Genomic DNA, 22,538 nt, shown 5'->3' on the forward strand with positions numbered 1-22,538 from the left:
TTCTTCCTAAAAGCTGTGAACACCACTTGACTTGTATTGACTGACTACTCTTCTCACCAGAATGAAAATTTTGTGGGAAAATGTGTGTCTATTATGCTTTCTCCAAAATCGTACACAGACATTGGAATATGGCACAAGAGAATTTAAATACATGATATAATATCAGAGTCTTCATACATAAAACAAATCTCAGACTGGGGATTCCAGGTCTTCTTTGGAAACAATAGTTTTTCTCCAGCATGATTATGTGTAAATTGATATTTACAAAACACCTTGTATACTTCTTGGTGTATACAGTTATTCGGCCAACAGAAATTTATTAGTGCTATTACTAACAATTCCTGAGCATGTGGTTCAGCCATTGGCACAGAAGGCTGAAGCACATTGACTTCAGTGAAGGTAAACAAGAACATTTGTTTCCAGAGCTCATGACTTCTATGGCATCCTAAACTTTAACAATGTCAACCTGAATTGTTTCAATCCAAAACCACCAATATTGTAACACATGTGCCCAGGTTTCCTACAGAGCTTAAGTAAAAGGGAAGAGGTATCTAAATGGAGTCTAGAGATGATCTTTATTATACATCTGCATATTTTAGTTATTCAGATGCTATGTCTTTACCTAAATCTAACTATGGAATGATTTACCAGGCAGTAAGGCTTGGAAATTAGGATGAAAATTTCTGATCCCATAGGCCTTAGTCTATACAAAACAAAAACTTTCTACAAAGAAAATAGTGAGCATTTTCACAGTTGTGAGGCTGTGTTACAAAATTCAAACTTAACAGAAGAAATACAGCACATTTGATGATAGAGAAATTTATTGTCTAGAAAGGAAAATGATATTTTCCTGTGCTATTTCAATTGAAACTCAATAGAAGTCAGAATATCTATGGACCTACAAGCAAAGAAAAACACAAAAATAGAGCCAGTAAACTGGTTGCCAAGTGAACACAGGACCTGAGTCCAATCCTCAGCAACCATATGAAAGAGCTAAGAACAGCGATGTGCTGTGCTTCACTGTAACCCCAGTGCAGGGACACTAGAGACAGGAGGATCCCTTAGATTTGCAAGCCAGTCTAGCCTAGCTAAATCAGCAAGTTCCAAGATCACTTGGAGATTTTGTTTCTAAAAAAACCCAAAATACAGAGTGACTAGCATTGACACCTCTACACACACACACACACACACACACACACACACACACACACGGGGGGGGGGGGTTAAGAGAGAGAGAGAGAGATCTCATTAACATATGGTTAATGATCTTCATGGTTCTTGAACCCTTCAGTTAGATTAGGGGAGCAATATGGTGTCAGAGGGAAAGAGAAAAATGGATTTTGCAGAAAAAATACAAGCTCATTATTTTGAGATAACTTTGCTATGAAGGTTCTATTTATACCACCTCTGATGATGGACAGAGTTGTCCTCTTCATTAGCCTGAGTGAAGATGGTCTACTCGGAGAGCTTACTTTCAGCTCCCATTAGTTGGTGACCAATGCACATATCATTCTTCAGTAGGTTAAATTCTCTTGGATAGTGAACCAAATACATTCATTAGGGTAAGAGCAAATACTTTGAATTTCCTGAAGCAAGAAAATGAACATGTAGGAAACAGATTTGTCCTGGGGCTATTTCAAATGCTGCTTGTGACTCCTGTAGGAAATGCTTGTGCAGAAAAATATGTTCAATGGCAAGGTGGAAACACAGGGCAGATTAAGTCAGCAGGGTGCTGCTGGGGTAGAGGCACTCATAGGGAATCTCCAGAATACCCAAGAGTAGCTTCATAAAAATATGTTTCAAAACAATCCCAATGACAGAGCCAAACAAGTCTGAGTACAAATCAGGACATCCCTACATCTCTGAACCTCAATTCCCCCAAGTATCAAATGAGTTTCCAGTATCAAGTTGTTTATAAGAATAATTATGGGGATAAGAAACCTGGTCAGCCTTTAGACATAATGCTAGTGTATTAAACCTAAATGTTTAAAATGCAGATGACAAAAATGACCCAAACAAAGTTAAAAGGTAAACTATATTTTCTGTGTAACATGTCAACAGAATGGCTGTCAAGTATGTGTTTGTCAATATGTAAGAAAAAAGTCACATAATTTCCTAGAGAAAAATAGGGAAGAGTATGTTGTGGGGTAGAATAATTGTTTAGCCATGCAAAAATGTATTGCAATTGTTTCTGCTGCATTTGTTTAAGTATATAATGGTATGTTGCATTTGTTTTACATTGCCTGCCTAAGGCACATGCTTGCTCTAATAAAAAGTTGACCATCCAATAGGTAGGAAGTAGAGGGATAGATGAGGCTGCCAGGTAGATAGATTAAATAGGAGGAGAATCCAGGCTCAAAAGAGGAGGAGGGAAAAAAAGTGGGAGACTCCTGGGGCCATCCAGACAGACTCAGAGGATGCAGAAAAGGGGGACTACAAAATGAATGAAAGGTAAAAAGCTCCAAGACAAATGTAGATGAATAGAACCTAAGTTAAAAAAGCTAATTCGAAAGAAGTGTAGGCTGAGGCCACACATTCATAATTAATAATAAGTCTCCATGTCATGATTTTGGGGCTGGTGGTCCAAGAAAGCCTGCTACATATTGCTTTCCAAGGCAGGGTCTAAATTTCTACAAGGCCCTGAGAAATCAAAAAGAAGAAGGAAGAGGAGGAAGAAGGAAGAAAGGAAAAAAGAGGATAATGGATACAGCTCCGTTTAAGATGCTTTGTCATACAGTGAGCACTTGTGGAGTCAACACACTAATTTAAAACAGCAAGATTATTTAAAAAGCTTGTCTGAGTGTGGATATCATTCATCTTCCTAGAGCTGCTGAATTTGAATGCAGTTAGCATTCCTGCAGTTAGCAGGCCTGCAGGTATAAGGCTGGATCTATGCTGTAACCTTTCTATAGCTAGTTACAAGATACGTACAGAATATATGCCAAAAATTAGATATATTAAGATGTATAGACTTTATATCTGGTTAATTTGCAAGCTAGTCATAAGGAAATTTTAATATAAACAATCAGAAAAGAAATAGGTAAAAAATAGTCTTCCTTAGTAGATGTTGTGATTTTATATAAGCAACTCTAAGTTTGTTAAAACTAACAAAGCAAAAGTTCAGTTTATAAAAATCAAAATTCATAAATAAATTGTGCCTCAAAAAAACAATGATAACATGTTGAAAAAGGCATTAATAAAGCAATGTCATTAACAATTCCTACCAAAACAATAAAATATTCAACAATAAATTTAACCGAGGGTATAAATGGTCTATCTTCTATAAAACACGGAAGACTAAAATTGAAGATAACAAACATAAAAGGAAAGATATTCCATTGTCATAAGTTGGAAGAATTAATAGTCATTAAAACACACATACAGTACTGTACAAAATAATGCAAAAACTTAGTACAATCCTTATCTCAATTCTGGAATCCATTTTTCACCTTAATGTATTAAAATTCATATAAAACTACAAGCAATTATATCTATTGAAGGAAATCTTTAGTAAAAGAATTTTAAAACCATTACTGTGTCTGACATCAAAAAACACACAAAGATATAGGCATCTAAATAGCCTGCCAAATAGCATAACCAAGTTGGAAGCCCAGAAATAAATCAGTATTGCTTATCTATCATTTGACTCTACAAAGATGTGACAAGTGGCCAAAGAAAAGATAGCTTCTTAAGTAAATGGTTCAGGGGAGGCACAATGTTCATATGCAGAATAAAATTATTCTTATCCTCAATTCATAATATGTAAAAGGAACAGCTAAAAATACCTAAAATTGTGAAATGAGTAGACAAAAAATAAACTAGATATCCACCAAATTGGATGCCATTTCAAAGAGGTTGAATTAGGGTTTGCATCTAGCCAGAGACTAGTTGAATTTTACAACAATCAGCATGTACAAATCCTTGCTAAAATAACAGCATAAATCTCCTATTTCTTGCATTATTGAACATTTAAAAGTGAAATTAGAATGTCCCATTATGTGCAATGCTCTAGAAGTTCATCCACAAAACTATTGAGGACTTTTTTCAGGTCAGTGTAGTGTGTGTTAAGGGAAGGGGGTATTGTTTTTCTAGAAGGTTGAGCACAGGAAACTAGAGCCTTCCCTTGGGCTTCCACTTGGAGGCAAGTGGTCCAAAAGAGAGGAGAAAGGACTCACTAAAAAGACTGAAACTCTGCTCTGTATGGACAGGGGGCAAGTGAGAGTTTCAGGTGAGGTACAGGTTCATAGTTCTGGGTTTGTCAGCAAATCATAAGCTAACTGGCTCATGAACCTCATATGTGCTGCAAGAATAAACAAGACATGCATACACCTTCCTTACTACATTGATATAGAGTACTACAACAGGGCTCCTTACTCTGTTACCTATTAAAGCATGTGCCCATCTTTATAGTATTTCATCAACTCTGTCATAAAATACCATGTCAGGCCCCAAGGACAGAATGTTTACAATGCTGCTCATGAATATACAAATTAACTTCAGTGGACTTTGAGGGGACTATGTAAGTAAAACAGAGAGACAAAAAATACACTAAGTCCCATGGGTTCACTTGCTTTTAGTTAAGACTCTTCATTTTGAGGTCACAAAGCTAAACCATATATTAAGGCATTTTCTCAGCCTTGATAACAACTCTGACATATGCATTATAACAGCAGGTCCTTTGTTTTTCTAAAAGCATCAAGTCAAATAACACTTGCAGATATGGGTGATTCAGTGAGATCAGAAGCTTGGCCTCACTGCATTCATATTGTATCTGTTCCCTTTGCTGTCTAAGTTTTTGAGTCAGACTCTACTCATTTCTGAATATAGGCAAGTGAATCTTCTGAGGAATTCTTTGCCTATAACTATAACACAGGGTTAACTTGGCCTATATTCTGCTTGTTGGAAGACATGGGTATTTTTTCTACATAGCCCCTCTCCTTTGTCAATAACTTAAAAATCTAAATCCTTCACTCTGCACATAAGGTTCAAATCAACCAATAAAACCAGGAAACTTAAGTAAATTGATGACATCAGGAACAGGAGAGACTCCACATTTCCTGGATGATGGTATGACTCAATAGCCCATCAAGCCCAAAGCCAAGATGTTTGTGCACACACCAGAAAACATCTTTGGATGCTGTAACCATGACTAATGGACAATCATTAGTCATTACCAAAGTAAGTCAACAAAAGCTAACTGATTTCTTTATATGACTCATGGGCAGGACTAGCTCCCTTTGGTTTGAATTGGTAGCTTGACTTGATGTCTATAGAGCAGGAACTTACCATTATCTATGATAAGAGTCTTTATATCACAGCTTTACATGATGTAACATCCCATTTTTTGGGATGATTTATATATTTGGAAGATTTATATTTACTCAGATATACATACTAACCCTGGTTCCTCCATGTTTAAAATGGTCGTGATTTATTGAATGCAGCATTATAATTAAATTCAAGAGGAAATGCAGACATTAAGTAAATGGATATATACTAAAATTAGCTGCAATGTTCTGGAGAACAGAATAAGATAAAAGAAACAGGTAAGCAGGGATACATTTTTAAAAAATCCCATGCAAGAATGCCTCTCTCTGAGGAAGGCACATTTGAACCAAACCTGCATTAACTGAGGGAACACTAAATAAATGCCAGGAAGGCAATCAAGGTACAGGTAAAGGGATATCCACGTTCAGAAGCACTGACCTGGGAGTGAACCCAATGAAGAGGAATACACATGACTCAGAGGGAGAAAGAAAGCAGGTGGTGTGGTGGACACTGTAGCTTGAAAATTGATCCCAACTGGTCTAGGGTAGACAAGAAGTAACAGCTCTGCTATGATTTGACCCAGACTTCTAAGTTAGAATCCTGTCTCACAATCGACCATGAATGTATCAGTATTTTCACTGTACAATGAAGTTGATAATAGTACCTATCACATACACTTTTATACATGATCTAAAGACATTTAAATCAAGGATAGATCCCATATGTGATGATGGTACCCAGAGATTATAACATACAATTCTTTGATGTTTACATAAGGACAAAAAAATCACCTAATGATTCATTTCTCACAACAAATTCCCATTGTTAATCAATGCATGATAAATACAAAGAATGCAGAAAGTATCTGGGGAAGAGAAACATTGTAGAAGCATTAGCTACTGCTTTTACAGTCATTTTGGGGAGGAATGAGGAGGAAGAGCAGGAGAGGAGAACAGGAAAAGGAAGAAGGTAGGGAAAAGTGAGGACAGGAGGAAAAAGAAAGGAAGAAGGAGATGAGTGAGGGAGGAGGAAAAGGAGAGAAGAAGCAGGAGAATAATAATATATTTAGCATGGACTCAATATAACTGACACTACCTGTCTGAATACCAACATGGTTTCTGTATGAAACTTTGTCCACCTCGAACCAGATAAGAATCATTGTCTTAAAACTCATCCACCTCCAGCAGCACAGTAAGGACATAGTACCACATCAAAAAGGAGCTGACCTCACAAGCTGGATGCTTTAGGCATGTAGGTTTCACAATATCCCCAAGAATGTATGTGCCTTGGGTTGAAACCTTCAAAAATAAATTACTGGGCTAAAGTGAGATCATAATACCAAAACTAAACACAAAGAAAACCAAATGTATACTCTTACTTTAAAAGCATCCCAAGTAAAAGCAACAGCTTCAAAGAATACCCTTCCCTACTGTTTCTGAGGTGTTTATAATTAGCTGAGACAAGAGAAGCATAATTTGGGAACTTCTGAAAGTCCTGTGGATATAAGAAAGTACAAGAGGTGTGTTTAGCTAGTTTCAATTTCTGAGCTTTGACACAAAGCCATGTCCTTTCTTTGACTGCCATCAACAAGAGGGGAAAATGTGCAAATAGAATGAAAGCCAGACTGTGGGAACCCTAATCTCTCAATTGCACTCTTTAGGGCAACCCTGCTGTCATTTGAACTGCTTCTTGTTCACATTGTTACGTCTCTATGGGGGAGAGTAGGGTCCATTTAATTTCCTGAAGTAATATGTTCCTAATTTTTACTGGACAATGAATCAAAGGCATTCTATATGAAAACAAGAGTGTCTTTATTACCTTATCTTTCAAGAAACAGAAGTGTCTGGAAAGCTTATGTGACTTGCCTGGTCACTAAGTATAGATTTATGTCTATAAAATTCACATGATTCCTTGGATAGGCACACAATTTCACTAGCCACCATCAAGCATCCCAGGGAATTCTCTGCTGGAATCTTACAAAATAGAATGTTTCTCATTGCCAATGGTACCCACAGCTGGGCACATAGAGGTTCAGAGTTCTCAAAGACAAAGTACCTGAGCTACAGGAGACCCTCAAAAACAGAAAAAAACCAATCTGTTTAATACTTTGGTCCATGAAGCTACTGTTTTTTTATTCTCATCAATTCGTGTTCCTAAAATTATCAGTAGTCAGCACTAATTAAGGGCTTAGGATTTGGTGCCGTATGTACTACTACACTTATAGAGAATAATGTTGATAACATTGTACAAGATGTAAAACGAGGTCCAGGGAGAATAATGAGTTCAAGGCCACTTGTTTCCAGAGCCTTTGTCCTTGATTGTTCTCCCTTCACTGAAGTAAGTCTCTGAAGCCTTGCGCTTAATCTCAAGATAAAGGCTTCCAGAACCCTGCCCACTTCCCAGTATTTCTTTGTAGGTTTCTTTGTTAAATGTGGTGTGGCATGTGTAGCCTTTTCCCATTCAAGTATGGGTGATAGTACATGGGTGAGGGTCAGGTCTTCTAGGGGATTTGGAGCCTTCAACTTTGAGTACATGGACAGAACAGGGGCATCTGATGTCAGAGAGACTGATTTTCAAACAGAGGGAGGTTTCACCGCTGACCTTGTATACCAGAACCAGATGTGCATCACATAAAACAGATTCTTGAAGAAAGAAACTTCCCAGGTGGACCATTTTTTGACTCCTTGGGCCCTCTGCCTCTCTTCCTGAACCCCATCTCTCACACTGATCACTTTACTTCCCATTCATAGCAGATGACCCAGCCTCACTGCATTATATATTTACAGTGTCTAATACACATCCAATTTTGAAAAACTAGAAATTTGAGGTTCAACACACACTGGAAGGGAATTGACAGCAACTGTACTGAAGATAGAAATTATCCCTTTTTGATGAGGTAAGAAGGTGGTATGATATCTTAGTATATGCATACAAATATTTGGGCTCAAATAAAATATATCAACTACACATACCAACTTTATTGTTCTTTGGCTCTCCGGGATCTTCCCTAATGATTATTTTACAGATAGAGAGCTACACTAAAGCCAGGGTACAGGATTGGATTGAGTCAGCTGAGCCGGACCTGCAAACTCCCAGCCCTTTGAGCCTAGATGTTTTCAGACACTGTTGGTAAAGAAGTAGACAAGGATACATGCATCAGTAATTTATTTATGGTTTGCCCTCAGTGAAGTCACAGGAGCAGTGGGAAGCTGTGTAGGAAGAGAGAAACACAAGCCTGGCATACCCTGCAGACATCTAAAAGGTGTTTCATGTCATATTTTGATCTTTCCTTTCTAGAAACAGGGGAGATAAGCCTCCAATAATCTTCATTAATAACTACTGACCCATGGCAGAACTTGTATTTATGAAGTGAGGAAGAAAGATTCCAATTTCCTGGAAAGATCAGTTCTTAGAATGAATTCTATGGCATGTGGATAGTCCTCCAAAGAAGTGAAGACATGGCTTCTAGTGATAGAAAACAAGCTACAATAGGGTAGATGGGGTGTACGTGGGAGGGACCAAGGCTGCTTTTAAAAATTGTTTGAGGGACACTATGGTGAGATGTAGTGAGGTAGTCCTTCTGTAGCATCGCTCCACCCCAAATTGTAGTGAGGTAGTCCTTCTGTAGCACTGACCACGCCCATTGGGGGGTGGAGCGATGGGCGGAGGTGACCTGAGGAAGGAGATGGGAGGGGGCCAGGAAGGCGCTCTCTTGCTGGCGTGACTCGGACAGGAGAGGATCGGGTTGAATTTCCTGGTGTTCATCTGTCTAGGTTGTAAGTCATTTCTCCCTGAATAAACATCTATTTGGCCTACTTGTTTATCCTGATCCTTATTTACCGCAATAGTGAGAACCATTCATGTTTACAGGATGATCACCCTTATATAGGCTGGTTACAGGACAACACAGGCACCTAGTGAAGCAAAAGGGAACACTGGAAAGGAAGGAAATGATGTTCAAAATGGCATCAGGAGCAAGGGAAGTTGTCAATCAAAGCCAAGGAGAGACAAATGATGTAATGAAAACTCCTGAAACAGACCCTGACCCCATTCAGCTTTAAGATGTCAAAAACAGAGCACAGAGAGGTGCTAACTTGACCAAAGGAAGCTGAGTGCTAGGAAAGCTGCTAGAGATGGTTCTAACAATGCTTAGGGCAGAGGTAAGGAAGCTTAGGCCATTCTCATCCTCAAATTGCCAGTGTGACTTAGCTGATGATGAAAGGATGGTATGTTAATGGATTGTAATGCCTCTCTGAATTTTCAGGGCTTCAGGAAGGCAGCCATTCTGTTAATCCTGAACTGTATGTCCTCGGCCCTAGCTGGATCAGAGCCTGAGAGACAGAGTGCTTTACCTGCTTAGCATTCTTCATGAAAATAGGCATATTTGATATTTAGGTGCTCTTTAATGGACCATTAAAAGAAATTAGGTTGATTCATTTGAGAAATAGCTGTCTCTCCCTGCCCCTACATGTTGAAACTCTTAAGTGCTTCCACTTAGTGAAATTAGAAATTATCTCTCAAAACATTATGAAAACTAATCATGGTGAATTTTATACATTTCCACAATTTACTCTGCTATCTTTCTATTTGCTTTGATGAGCAGACACTGGCAGATGCTTGTTCTTAATCTAATCATTTTCTAAAGGCCCAAATCACTTTGATAGGCACCTACCTTCCTTTCGACCACGTCTGCATAATTGATCAGTCTCTAAGGGAAATGACATTTTGTTTTTCTTTACCATCTCAAAAGGAGGAAGAAACAGAATTTATTAAGAGAATTTATTAAACAGAACCATTTATGGTGGTATATATCTAAAGCTAATTGTCCTTAGCATCCCTCCATATTCATGGGCATGTTAATTGAGACCCTGAATGAAAAAGAGAGAGAGAGAGACCAAGACAGAGAGATGCTTCGAAATAGCATGATTAGACCTTTAAATGTCTCATATCTACGCTCCTTTCCAGGAATCCTTAACACTCACATTTCAATTAATATCCATTCTTCCCTCTCTTTATTGTTCATAGTTCCTGATTTCTAAGATCTGAGAAATTTGTTGTACACAGAAAAATATTGCTTTGATCTTATAGACTCAAATGGTATTTTAGGAATAAGAAAGATAATCTATGATCAGTCCCTTCTACACACATGTGAACACACGCATGTGTGCACAAAACGCACACACACACTTAGAAATTTGTATGTATAGATATGAAATTTAAACTTGGTTGGCAGATTACTGGATCTGCACTCAAGTAAATAAAGTGTCTCTGGTTGGAGCTGTGGGGCATTTCCTGGGAATATTAATTGAGAGCAGAAAGGTCAAGTGTGGTGTCAGCCCAGATAGAAAGAGTTCTGAGAGGAAAGCCAGGTTATTTTTGTCTGCTTACTCCCTAATATTGAGTGAATCTGCAGTGTGACTGTTCTACTGTTGCCATATGCCACTTATAGTGGATACCAGTAAGCATCCTTTGAGACTAACAAAGTAGACTCTAGAGCCATGGATCTCCTGGAATCGTCCTTGCCTTTATACATACTGGAACTGCTGAGGCACCATTTAAATTTGTGGATGGGCAGCTACCAAATTCTAGTAGTTTTTAGCTGCTCTAGTGTACAGACAGCAATTGTTGAACTACCCAGCATGCATTATGCAAGCTAATCTAATAAATTCACTTTGTAATACATATATGTTCTATTGCTCTATTCCTCTAGGACCATGACTATTACAATAGACATTTATATGTATATAAATGCTACTTAAAATTAATTAAAAATACCTGCATGCCATGTCCTAGAGTCCCCATTACATAAGAGAAAAAGCATGGCTTCCAGGGTGTATTCCATTGCCAGTGTGCTTAGCTAGCTAGCCATGGGGCAAGGCACACTGAAAGGATAAGACAAAACTGCACAGCCTGGCACTGAGATGGATGGCATCTTAAGGAATTTATGGCAACATTTGCCTCTTCACTCACATTGCAGTTCCCAATATCTCACACTTGATTCATATTTCAACACTTGTGTTTGCTCCATTCATGACCCATGATAAGAGTCGTCTTTGATAATAGACTAAAATCATGCTACAATAGCCCCATCCAAAACATCCAAAAACAAAACCAAAAACAAACAAACAAACAAAAAAACCTCTCATATCCTTAGCAACCTTATACCTGACTTGGACATTGAAGATTTTGAGACAGGTGAGTAGAATTTTAATGTGAGTAAATTCAGTGCCTGACTACAGTATGTACAGTCTGCCTCTCAAATAGCTAGATCCTTTCATCTAGTGATTTCCCCGTTTTAACTACATTAAAAGTAAAACAGAAGATAAAATGGCAAGGCTTTATTTTCTTTTAGGTTTTATGACAGTTGATGGATGCCCTTTACAACCACCTGTAATCCCTAATCTCATATCTGGTGGTAATCCTGGTGGTAATCAAGACCCTAATGCCAGGGCTGGACTTTTCTGTTAGGAGCCATGAGGCCTACTTTCAGCATATGAATGCTTGTCCAAAGGGTCTCTGTGAGGCAAAACCCATGGAGATGTTCTCTTATTAGGCAAGGACAAGTGGACCTTGAGACAGTGACAAATACTGCTGGGACATTTCATAATGTTAGTGATTCACTTGGCAGTTTTTAGTTGCACTTTGATAGTCACACATGAGACAGATTTGATCAATCCCAGAAAGCCCAGTTTTTTTCTCCAATATTTTCCCCTAAAATTCTTTAGGAACTGATGCTTCTTAGGTTCTTATCTGGAAATACCAGCTCTCACTCCAGGTCCTGGGAACTTTCCTGATTCAGTGCTGACAGTATCTCAGACAATAAAAGTTAATGGCACATACAAGAAAACAACACAGGGGACATTGACTACGCCTCTTAATTTTAAGAACAGTGGAAAAGGAGTGCCATATCAAAGTTCACACTTTATATAGAGAGTCTTAGGCATGCAGGACCCTTTTGCAGGATATGAAAGCAGCTATGGCAAATGCCCCCTATTTCTGTAGATATGCTTTGTTAAGTTTTGAATGATATCATTGTTCTTGAGAATGTATGTCTATGTCTATCACCTTTTAGCTTTTTAAGGACACGATGTGTATAGCTTGATATTTGGTCAAGCTGGCAAAATGCAGAGCATTGTTGTTTTTTATTTAAAAGTCATTTTGATTTAAAAGTTGGGAAAACATGTTTGTTTCTGCCTGAGGTTAACACTGGAGGGTGGAAAAAACATGTTTATTTTTGAAGTGTAAATAAAGATGGCTCAAGATATTTGGGGCTGTCACTTGTTTGAAACTTATCTGGTGGTCAAACTTTTGTGTGCACTGAGGCCCTTACCATCTCAGGGCATAAACCCTGAACTTTCTAGTGTTTCTAAATTCACACAGAGATAGCCCTCTCTGTACCTTATACTCATGCCTCTCAGCAAGTCTAATCCAATTACAGTTGTCATCAAATCAAGTACCCATCCCTTCTCTGAAATTGGGTTCTTTTAGAATGCCCTAGGGAAGGACTGATCCTAACCAGTAGGAGCTCAGAGCTTGTCACAATCTACCCAAGGACATGTTTAGCTAATCATGATGAGAATAAATCTCTCATTTCCAGAGAACAATTTACCAAAATTACCTTTTAGAAAGTATTATGACAGTTAATGCAAGGACATGCAGAATGTGCACATGGAATTTGCTATATAGGGTCTAACCATGGAATAACCATGGAAATCAATCTTGAAAAAATCAATGTGCCTTTTCCGTACCTATAGAGCCTCCATCAAAGCCATATGAATAATGGAAATGTGTTTCCATGTAACATTTACTAACATGCTGCAAGGAGAGAGTAGACATCCCCATTGTTTAATCACTGAGAACATCTTGCATTTGAACAGCACTGGGTTCACATGATCAAGGTATCTCCCTTCATCTTTCTGTGCATTTCAGACACTTCTGTCTATCATGCGGCACAAATCCAGCCAGTCTGACTTTTTCTTCTGCAGTCCCAGTTCTCATCAGTACACTATATCTAATCTATATGGACATGAAGAATCAGGACCCCATTTAGGTTCCAGAGATTGGTGTCATACTATGGCCTCTGACTGATCATCCTTGCATACTCTCATCTAGGGCTAGTTTCTTAACCTTCCAGGTCCCACTATGAATCTCTTCCTCTACCTAGCTGCCCTGTTCCTGCTTAGCTATTTGCTCCATCAGGGTTCAGCAAACTCTGCCTGTACTGTATTACTCTTGTCACTTTTATTTTGTGAGATGATTTTGAGACCATCTGTTGCAAACACCTATATCTAAAAGTATGACCAAGATTCTACAGAAAGCAGAATATTGTAGGTAAACAGCTATGATATGAGATAATGCTTTTATACACTGTTAAGATTTGTCACTTGTATTGGTTTAATAAAACACTGATTGGCCAGTAGCTAGGCAGAAAGTATAGGTGGATCTATCAGACTATGAGAATTCTGAGAAGAGGAAAGGCAGAGACAGTTATAAGCCTGAGGCAGAGTAAGTAAGATGAGAATTCCTTACTGAGAAAAGGTATCAAGCCATATAACTAAACATAAATAAGAAATGGGGATTAATTTATGTTGTATGTGTTTGTTGATAATAAGCCTGAGAAATAGGCCTCTTTGTGCTTATATGGGACTGAAGGGTTGCAGGACCAGGCAAGACAGAAAATTCTATCTACACAGCTACACTACACATTATAGCCACACTTAGCCTACTGCAAAATTATCCTAAGTGTTCTCTGTGATGAACAACTTTATACCTACATGCCTCAGAAAATTCATTTGATCCATACCACAAGTGTGTGAGGTAAGTACCATCCTTTGATGCCAACTTATAGATGAGGCACTAGAAAGTTAATTACTGGATCAACTTCTGATTTCACAATGCTTGGAAAATGGGAATGTGTATATGGCACTCCGTTCTATTAATTCCTGCTTCACTAGACTCAGTAAGCTTTGTTTATGGACACATTAAATACAATTGGAACAAAAGAACATATTAAATAAATTGCAACAACAAAACAAGTCAATTAATGGGAGTTAAAGACACCTTTGGCCTCACTTTGACATTCCTGGGTTTTTGTTTTGTTTTGTTTTTTAGTTTCTTCCTACGTTGCTTTTAAAACACATTTACATTTACTTTTTTTCCACGTAGAAATACCTAGAAGTGATAGAAAGCATGTTTCGATAATTGCTTGTAATCATGGCTGTCAGTGTCCTCTCCATACAGGGTTTAAAGGGAGTGTTTTACGGAAGGGATAGGCTGTGTTCTCTTTCCAGGTAATGATGGACAGCCTTGTCCTAGATTTGACTATTGGGACATATAGTCAGGAAGCAATTTAGAATTCTCTTTCTCTTATCTCCTGGCAATGGAACTCCCATGTAAAGTAGTTTAATACTCCAACTAGAAGCAAAAGCTTAACTAATTCTTCAAGCAGTGAGCTTGCCATATGACCTGGTAGTGAAGAAGTCTTGAGTGTTCCATCCCAGCTGAGGCCTGAGGTGACACTAATGCATCCTTATGCTAAGCAACTTCAGCCCACTTGAAAAATCAAGCAGAATGGGACACTGTTTTAAGAAGCAAGTTTTGGAAGAATTTGTAGACAATGTAGACATACACTGAGGAATGCAACATAATTAGAAAATTTATCTTGAAGGAGAAATAAATTTATACTATATCTCTCACCCAATAAACAGATCATAAAGTCTCTCCCAGCATTTGCTGGCTTTTGTTCTAAATAAAATTTGAGTACAAAACTCAAGGACATGACAATCATTACTCTGTCAAACAAGATCAGAAAGGAAAACAGCTTATCTTGAAGTTGTATTTCTTGTTGGCTTTTTTCTCTTTGCAGTGCTATCTCCGTCAGTGCCTTTTCTATGGATCCCCGAAGCTCCTGCATGTTCAGCAGCCTCTGAACTTCACAGCTGGGGCTGCTCACTCCATAGAAGGTATAGCAATGACTAGATCTGAGTTCATGCTGAAGAGTACACATTGGCCTACAGATGGCTGTCATCAATCAGCTCACACCCATTGCCACCTCTTCCCAAGAACTTTGACTCTAAGAACAAGACCTTGACTCATCACTTTGACTTACAACCTCTCACAAGGCAGACTCTTGCACCCTTAAGCAATGGCAGTTCCCATTACAACACACTTGTATTTGTCACCTGTATAGGACATATTTGTTGTATATCATCCCAACAAAAAGAGAAGGATACCATGGAAGTGACTTTTTGTCTTCCTATTTCAAATGAAAAAATAAAGTCAAAGTGCTAATCATTTACTTAGCATCATACAGTCAGTTTATGCAAAGCAGGGCCCAAGTATCCTGCTGTCTTGGTGGATTCCATGGACTAAGGCAGGAAAGGAAGGAATCTAGTATAGTCTGGGAATGAGGGAAACAGATCACAAATTATAATGGGGGAAGTGTAGATTTTGGGAGGCTATAAAGCCCCCTTTCTCATCTAAGATTCATTATTTATTCCTAACATAGGGGAATGGACAAGAGAAACATCTTAGGGAAATGGTGACTTAATTAATGACTTAGCTCAGACTTGCAGAAGGGGCAGTTGGCCAGCTGAATCCTTCTCTTTATAAGTCTAGAGTTAGAAGAATAATCTCAAGCCTTCACTCTGTGTCTGTACTGCTCACTTGTAGGATCTCAAGTGTACATGGCTTGACTCACCATAAAAACAAAATGGGTTTTATAAACTGTGGTGGGGACTAGCATTATTCTACATCTTGTTTCTGATAATCAGGGTCACTCTTACTTCCAACAGTGAACAGGTGCTATGCAGTTTTCCTGTCTTGTCCTCTTTCCTTTTCTTCCTCTGCCCTGAAGGATCAACCATTTCTTCTAAGACTCACGAGACTGTGGGTTCTGCCATATTTGCTTTGAACCCTCCCTGTACTTCTGCTCTTTAATTTCTCACAAGTAGTTCCTGTCCACAGGTTCTGTATTTCTCACTGAGTTCTACCAAACTCCTCAAACCTTAGATTTCCATTTAGATCTACAGCATCAAAAGTAGGACCTGGGTTTTCCGGGATAGCCTTTGTATAATAGTTGATGCCATTCAGAACCTCTATTGTGCCTAAAAAGTACCAGCACAACTGTTCACTTACTTGGCCGCTGAAGTCATAGCAACTGGCTTCTCCTTACCTATCCAGTTGGATGCTGTTTGTCATCTATTTCATCCACGATGTGACTTCATCCAACCTGCTGCAAAGAGTTTCCTCTAGCTACCAACAAGTCCTAAGGGTGATTTTTATTCAACTAAACCTCCTTAACAATAATGTACACATAGGGCCACTTCCAGAAGGGGCTATGCCTTTCCCGAACACATTGGCCAACATTTGACACTGCCCTGTGTTCTGCTAGACCATGACACATAAGAACACCTGATGGGTTAGCCATGAGGCAGGAGCCCTGGTTTCTACTCACCTGACTGCCCAACGATGGAAGCACTGAGTCTGTGGGGGATCCTTGAGGACACTTTCAAGTTTACTCGGATCTGGTAATACCTAAGAAAAGAGCAAAGACCAGGCCATGACAATATGACTTCTTAGTGTGTCTTCTAAAGCTATCTAGACTTAATACAGAAAACCATAGAAATCATCAAAGGTCCTAGATACCATGCATTCACCTGAAAGCAAAAAAAAAAAGAATGCATTTTTGTAGCAGTGAAAGGGTAAGAGACAGGACATGGTGGGAGTCAAGAAATCGCATAACTTGAGATCACAGTATATATTGTATCTCCTTCTTTCACACAGTCTGGCATGACCATCTGCCTCTAAAAGATGGAACAGTAAATGCTCATGTTTCCCTGTACTTTTCACCCAAGCACAAAATAACCCCACCTCTATCAGCACAAAATAAGCACAAGGAGACAAGGATGGGGAGATAGACAGGCCAGGCACTTGGAGTGAAGGAAAGACATAGAGGTGACTTTCCTACCTTTTGCGTTTACCTCCTATGTCCTAAACAGAATACTGGGGGGGAGTGTCTTAGCCAACAAACTAGAAACACTAGTGACTGGAAATACGCAGACATATACACACATTACACACACACACACACATGTATACACACATAAACACATAGACAACACATATATGATACACATACATACATGTGCACACACACACACATGCACAAGTGTACAAAAAGGTAAGAACATAGCAAAACAGAAAACTTTTAGATAGCAGCTGTCTGTGTCCTGCCAGTACCACATAAAAATGTCAGACCTCCTTCCACAGCAGAGGGTACACTTACTAGGTTGTAAGAAAATTCCACCTGGACTGTTAGCTGAGAGCAGACTTCCATCTCCATCTTCCATCCAGACTTTCATCCTTAGCAGATGGTAATGACCCTGGTTTTAGTGGAGATCATATAGGGAGCCTCCACTCCATGGTAACAAGGGAATAAGTGTGCCAGCAACATTTGTGGGTATTTTATTTTGTTTTGTTTTGAGAATTCCTACATGGATAATGTTTTTAATGTATTTTTATCATTTATACCCCCTCAAATTCATCCTATGTTCCAGACAACTCCTTCATAAATTTATGATCCCATAATTGTTTTACATACATACACACACACACACACACACACACACACACACGAGAGAGAGAGAGAGAGGGAGAGAGAGAGAGAGAGAGAGAACACCTTGCAATGCAGGAAAAAACTTCTCAACATGTTTTCTTGAAGCAATTGAACACTCATAGAAAACAATAATTATAAACAACAATAATTATAAACAAAAAAAAAAACTCAGGCAGTTTATATAGGGTTGGGGTGGCAAGAAGCGGCTTACAGAAGCAGAAGTATGGTTACAGGGATTTCATTGTTTCATCTAAACGTAGCAGTTGTAGTTAACCAAGGACAGTTGGTTATTCGGGTTGGGCACAAAGAATACAAAGAATTCAGTTATGACTATCTCAGCATATGGGACACTGTCCTGCTGACCTTGCTTTGGTCCAAGCTGCAGACCACAGATATCTGGTTGCGTTGGATGAGAGCAGCACCTGGTTCCCTCCTGTACTTTTCTCATAGTTTGACCTTGGCAAATTAGCAAGAGCAATTTAAACAGGCAATAAGCATAGTGGGGGTCTTTCAAAACAAACCTCAAATTTAATGTCCCAGTTAACATAAAAACAAAAACACCTGTCCCCACATCAGGCTTTAATTCTAATTGCTTTAATTCTAGCACTCAAGAGGCAAAGGCAAGCAGATCTCTGTGAGTTCAAGGCCAAGGCCAGCCTGGTCTACAAAACTAGTTTCAGAACAGCCAGGGCTGTTACACAGAGAAACTCTGTCTCCAGAAACAAAAACAAAAACAAACAAACAAACAAAAAACTTGTCTTCAAATTGCTCTTGTACATAAATGAAAAATATGGACCTATGAGGTATATACAACTCATTTACTATGGAGAAATGGAGCTGGTACTTACCTGGAACCTTTACTTCAGTGGCTAATGTTCTTAGTACTGGAAAGTACCCTGCACACTACCAAAGGAAAAATGTAAACACCAACACAAATATAAACCCTTCTATCTATAATAGTATTCTACCTACAAAACCCCAGTAATATGGTGGCATAAAACTTATAGAAGTAACCAACCATCTAATTTAAGGCCCTTTCCATAAGATGAAACTCATACCTGACACTGTATGACCTGAGATTAGATAGCCCAGAGACCTAGAGGAAAACTAAATACTACAGTTCATAAATACTGTTTTTATTTAGGTAAACTAATTGCAAATAAAATGATTCCTAGTGACATTCTGCTTTACTCATAGACCAATGCCTTGCCCAGCCTTCATCTGAGAAGTTTCTTCCTGCAGCAAATGGGAACAAATTCAGAGACATACAGCCAGACAATATCCAAAGAATAAGTGACCTAGGAACACTAAGGCCTAAATGGAGTATCTCCATCAAATCCCTTCCCTCACTATTCAGGGAAACCTGAGGAAGAAGTAGGAGGCAGAAACAGAGTAACAATCAGAGGAAATGGAGGACACCAAGAAAACAAGGTCTGCTAAAAATAAGACCATTGCAACACACAGAGAGTGATGGAGCATGCACAGGGCTTGCACTAGTCTACACGAAAAAGGGTCCTAGAGTTGAAAGGAGAAGTGGACATATGCTCCAGTCCCTAACTCAGAAGCCATTTTTGCTAACCATTTGCAAATGAAAACTTAGTTTTATCCAAGGGAGTCTCACTTGGCAAGCAAACTGGATTCCATTGGTCTACCTGTCTATTTTTGTGCCAATACAAAGCTGTTTTCAGGACTATTGCCCTATAATAGAGCTTGAAGTCAGAAATGGTGATACCTCCTGAAGTCCCTTTATTATACAGGATTATTTTGGCTATCCTGGGTCTTTCGTTTTTCCACATAAATTTGAGTATTATCCTTTCAAGGTAAGTGAAGAATTTTGCTGGGATTTTGATGGGGATTGCATTGAATCTGTAGATTGCTTTTGCCAAGATTGCCATTTTTACTATGTTGATCCTACCTATCCAAGAGCATTGAAGATCTTTCCATTTTCTTGTATCTTCTTTAATTTCTTTATTTAAAGACGAAAAGTTCATGCTGTATAAGTCTTTCACTTGTTTGATTACTGTTACCCCAAGATATTTCATGTTGTTTCTAGCTATTGTAAAGGGTGATGTTTCTCTGATTTTTCTCTCAGTCCCATTATCATCTGTATATAGTATGGCTACTTATTTTTTTTTTTTTTTATAAGTTAATCTTGTATCCTGCCACTTTGCTGAAGGCATTTGTTTATCAGTTGTAGAATTTCCCGGGTAGAGTTTTTCAAGTCATTTATGTAAATTATCATATCATCTGCAAATAATGAAAGTTTGACTTCTTCCTTTCCAATTTGTATCCCCTTGATCTCCTTTTGTTGTCTTATTTCTCTAGCTAGAACTTCAAGTACAATATTGAAGAGATATGGAGAGAGTGAACAGCTTTGTCTTGTTCCTAATTCTAGAGGAATCATATTAAGTTTCTTTCCATTTAGTTTGATGGTGGCTGTTGGTTTGCTCTATATTGCTTTTATTGTGTTTAGTTACATTCCTGTTATCTATGATCTTTCAAGACCTTTATCATGAAGGGGTGGTGTTGGATTTTTCTCAAAGGCTCTTTCAGCATGTAGTGAGATGAACATATGATTTTCCTTTTCAGTTTGTTTATATGGTGGATAACATTGATGGATTTTTGTATGTTGAACCATCTCTGAGTCCCAGGGATGAAGCCTACTTGGTCATGGTAGATGATTTTTCTGATATGTTCTTGGATTTGATTTTCCAGTATTTTATTGAGTATTTTTTTCCATCAATGTACATGACAGAGATTGGTTTGTAGTTCTCTTTCTTAGTTGTATCTTTGTGTGGCTTGTGTAGCCTCGTTAAAAAAAAAAATTGGCAATGAACCTTCTGATTCTATTGTGTGGAACAATTTGAGAAGTATTGGTATTAGCTCTTCTTTGAATTTCTGGTAGAATTCTGCACTGGGCTTTTTTTTTGGTTGGCAGGCTTTTTGATGACTGCTTCTATTTCAGTTGGGGTTATAGGTATATTTAAATTGCTTATCTGTTCTGCATTTAATTTTGGTAAGTTATACCTATCCAGAAATTTATCAATTTCTGTTAAATATTGGAATTTATGGAGTACAGATTTTCAATGTACAACCTGAAGATTCTCTGGATTTCCTGAGTGTCTGTTGTTATGTGTCCCTTTTCATTTCTGATTTTACTCATTTTCATGTTCTCTCTGCTTTTTGGTTAGTTTGGATAAGGGTTAGACTATCTTTCAAACTACTCTTAATGGTAGCCTGCATGGCCAACACTAGTTGGCCACAGAAAATGAGCTGAGATCAATGGCATTTTAGGTGGTTTCTTGTCTCATAATGTCATGTTAGAGCTTTGGCTTAAGCGTTATTTTTAATTTTAGTATTAATTATTACTTTTACTTATTTATAATTTATTTATTTACTTCCCTATAGGTTTTGCATATTTATAATGTATGTCAATGTCAATTTTGTAGTTCTGTGTTTTTATGGGATTCCTGAGCATGCAAATGAGTTGGTCTCTGCATCTCTAGCTGCCTTTTCTTGGGCTGTTTTCCCTTTGTTTATTTAATTTGGATGTGTTGAGTTTTGTTTTATCCTATTGTATTTTATTATTTTCTCTTAAAAGTCTTCTTGTTTTCTCGTGAGAGACAGAAATGGAGTGGATCTACATGGGAGAGAGGATAAGAAGAAACTGGGAGGAGTAAATGGAGGGAAACCATAATAAGAAAATATTATATGAAAAAATAATCATTTTAAGTTAAAAATAATGATATAAGCCTATAATGCATTAGGAACAAAAGAACAGCTTTTAAATATATTCTAAAAAGAGAACTAAGAAGACTTCTTAGACTTTTTATAGAAACTATCATTTTACTGTCAATCCCCCCTTCCCTCTCACTTCCATCCTCCCATTCTTCCTATCAATCCCTCCAATCCACCCCCCACCCACTCCCCAAGGACTGTGAGTCCTTCCATGGGGGATCACCAAAAATCTGTCATATCATTTGGGGGAGAGCCTAGCCCCCCCCCCCAGTTATACTCTTAATACAAAGCATGACCTATACAAGCCAACATGAGAAAATGCAATTTCATTAAAATGAATCACTTTGTTGCATGACAGGTGCCACTGAGAATCACAATCGAAGCTACAGTAGAGAAAAATTTTCAATTCTCATGTAGATTGCATCCATTGTTTGTGAATTCCATCGTTGTAGGTTCACAGACTTGTTACTCTTTAGTGAACTTCAGATTCAAAGGTTACATCCCCTTTCTTATTCACAGACATGAATTTGACTTCGATTAATAAAAGCATCTGACATTGGGAATGCAATGGAGATGGAGGGAATGAGCCTGCATTTGCATTTGGCAATATTGTGCTTTGGGTTGGTTTCTTTATGATTAAACATGTCCACTCTAGAGTGGTGTTTTGTGATTGATCAGTGCTCCAAAGTTTCTTTCCATTTAGTTTGATGGTGGCTGTTGGTTTGCTCTATATTGCTTTTATTGTGTTTAGTCTCTGGTAATATAAAAGGAAGTGTATGGACTGTATGAGAGTCAATCAGGAATGAGTAAAGGAGATATTTACTCATGATTGTTGGGATCAATGTTAATAAACTGAATACATGGCCAATAAGGATCCCTCAACAGAGACACACATGGAGCATATGTGTAAGAGGGT

General features: G+C 38.3%; 1 protein-coding gene across 1 annotated transcript in view; it reads right to left on the reverse strand.

The window, feature by feature from the left end:
- Fam135b (family with sequence similarity 135 member B) overlaps positions 1-22,538 on the reverse strand; it is a 281,424-nt gene that overhangs the window by 118,431 nt on the left and 140,455 nt on the right. The window contains exon 3 of the mRNA XM_051178560.1: positions 16,724-16,803. Coding sequence (XP_051034517.1) covers positions 16,724-16,803 — 80 coding nt within the window. The remainder of the gene's footprint in view (positions 1-16,723; positions 16,804-22,538) is intronic.

This window comes from Phodopus roborovskii, unplaced genomic scaffold (assembly GCF_943737965.1).
Source record: "Phodopus roborovskii unplaced genomic scaffold, PHOROB, whole genome shotgun sequence".
Taxonomy (NCBI): Eukaryota; Metazoa; Chordata; class Mammalia; order Rodentia; family Cricetidae; genus Phodopus; species Phodopus roborovskii.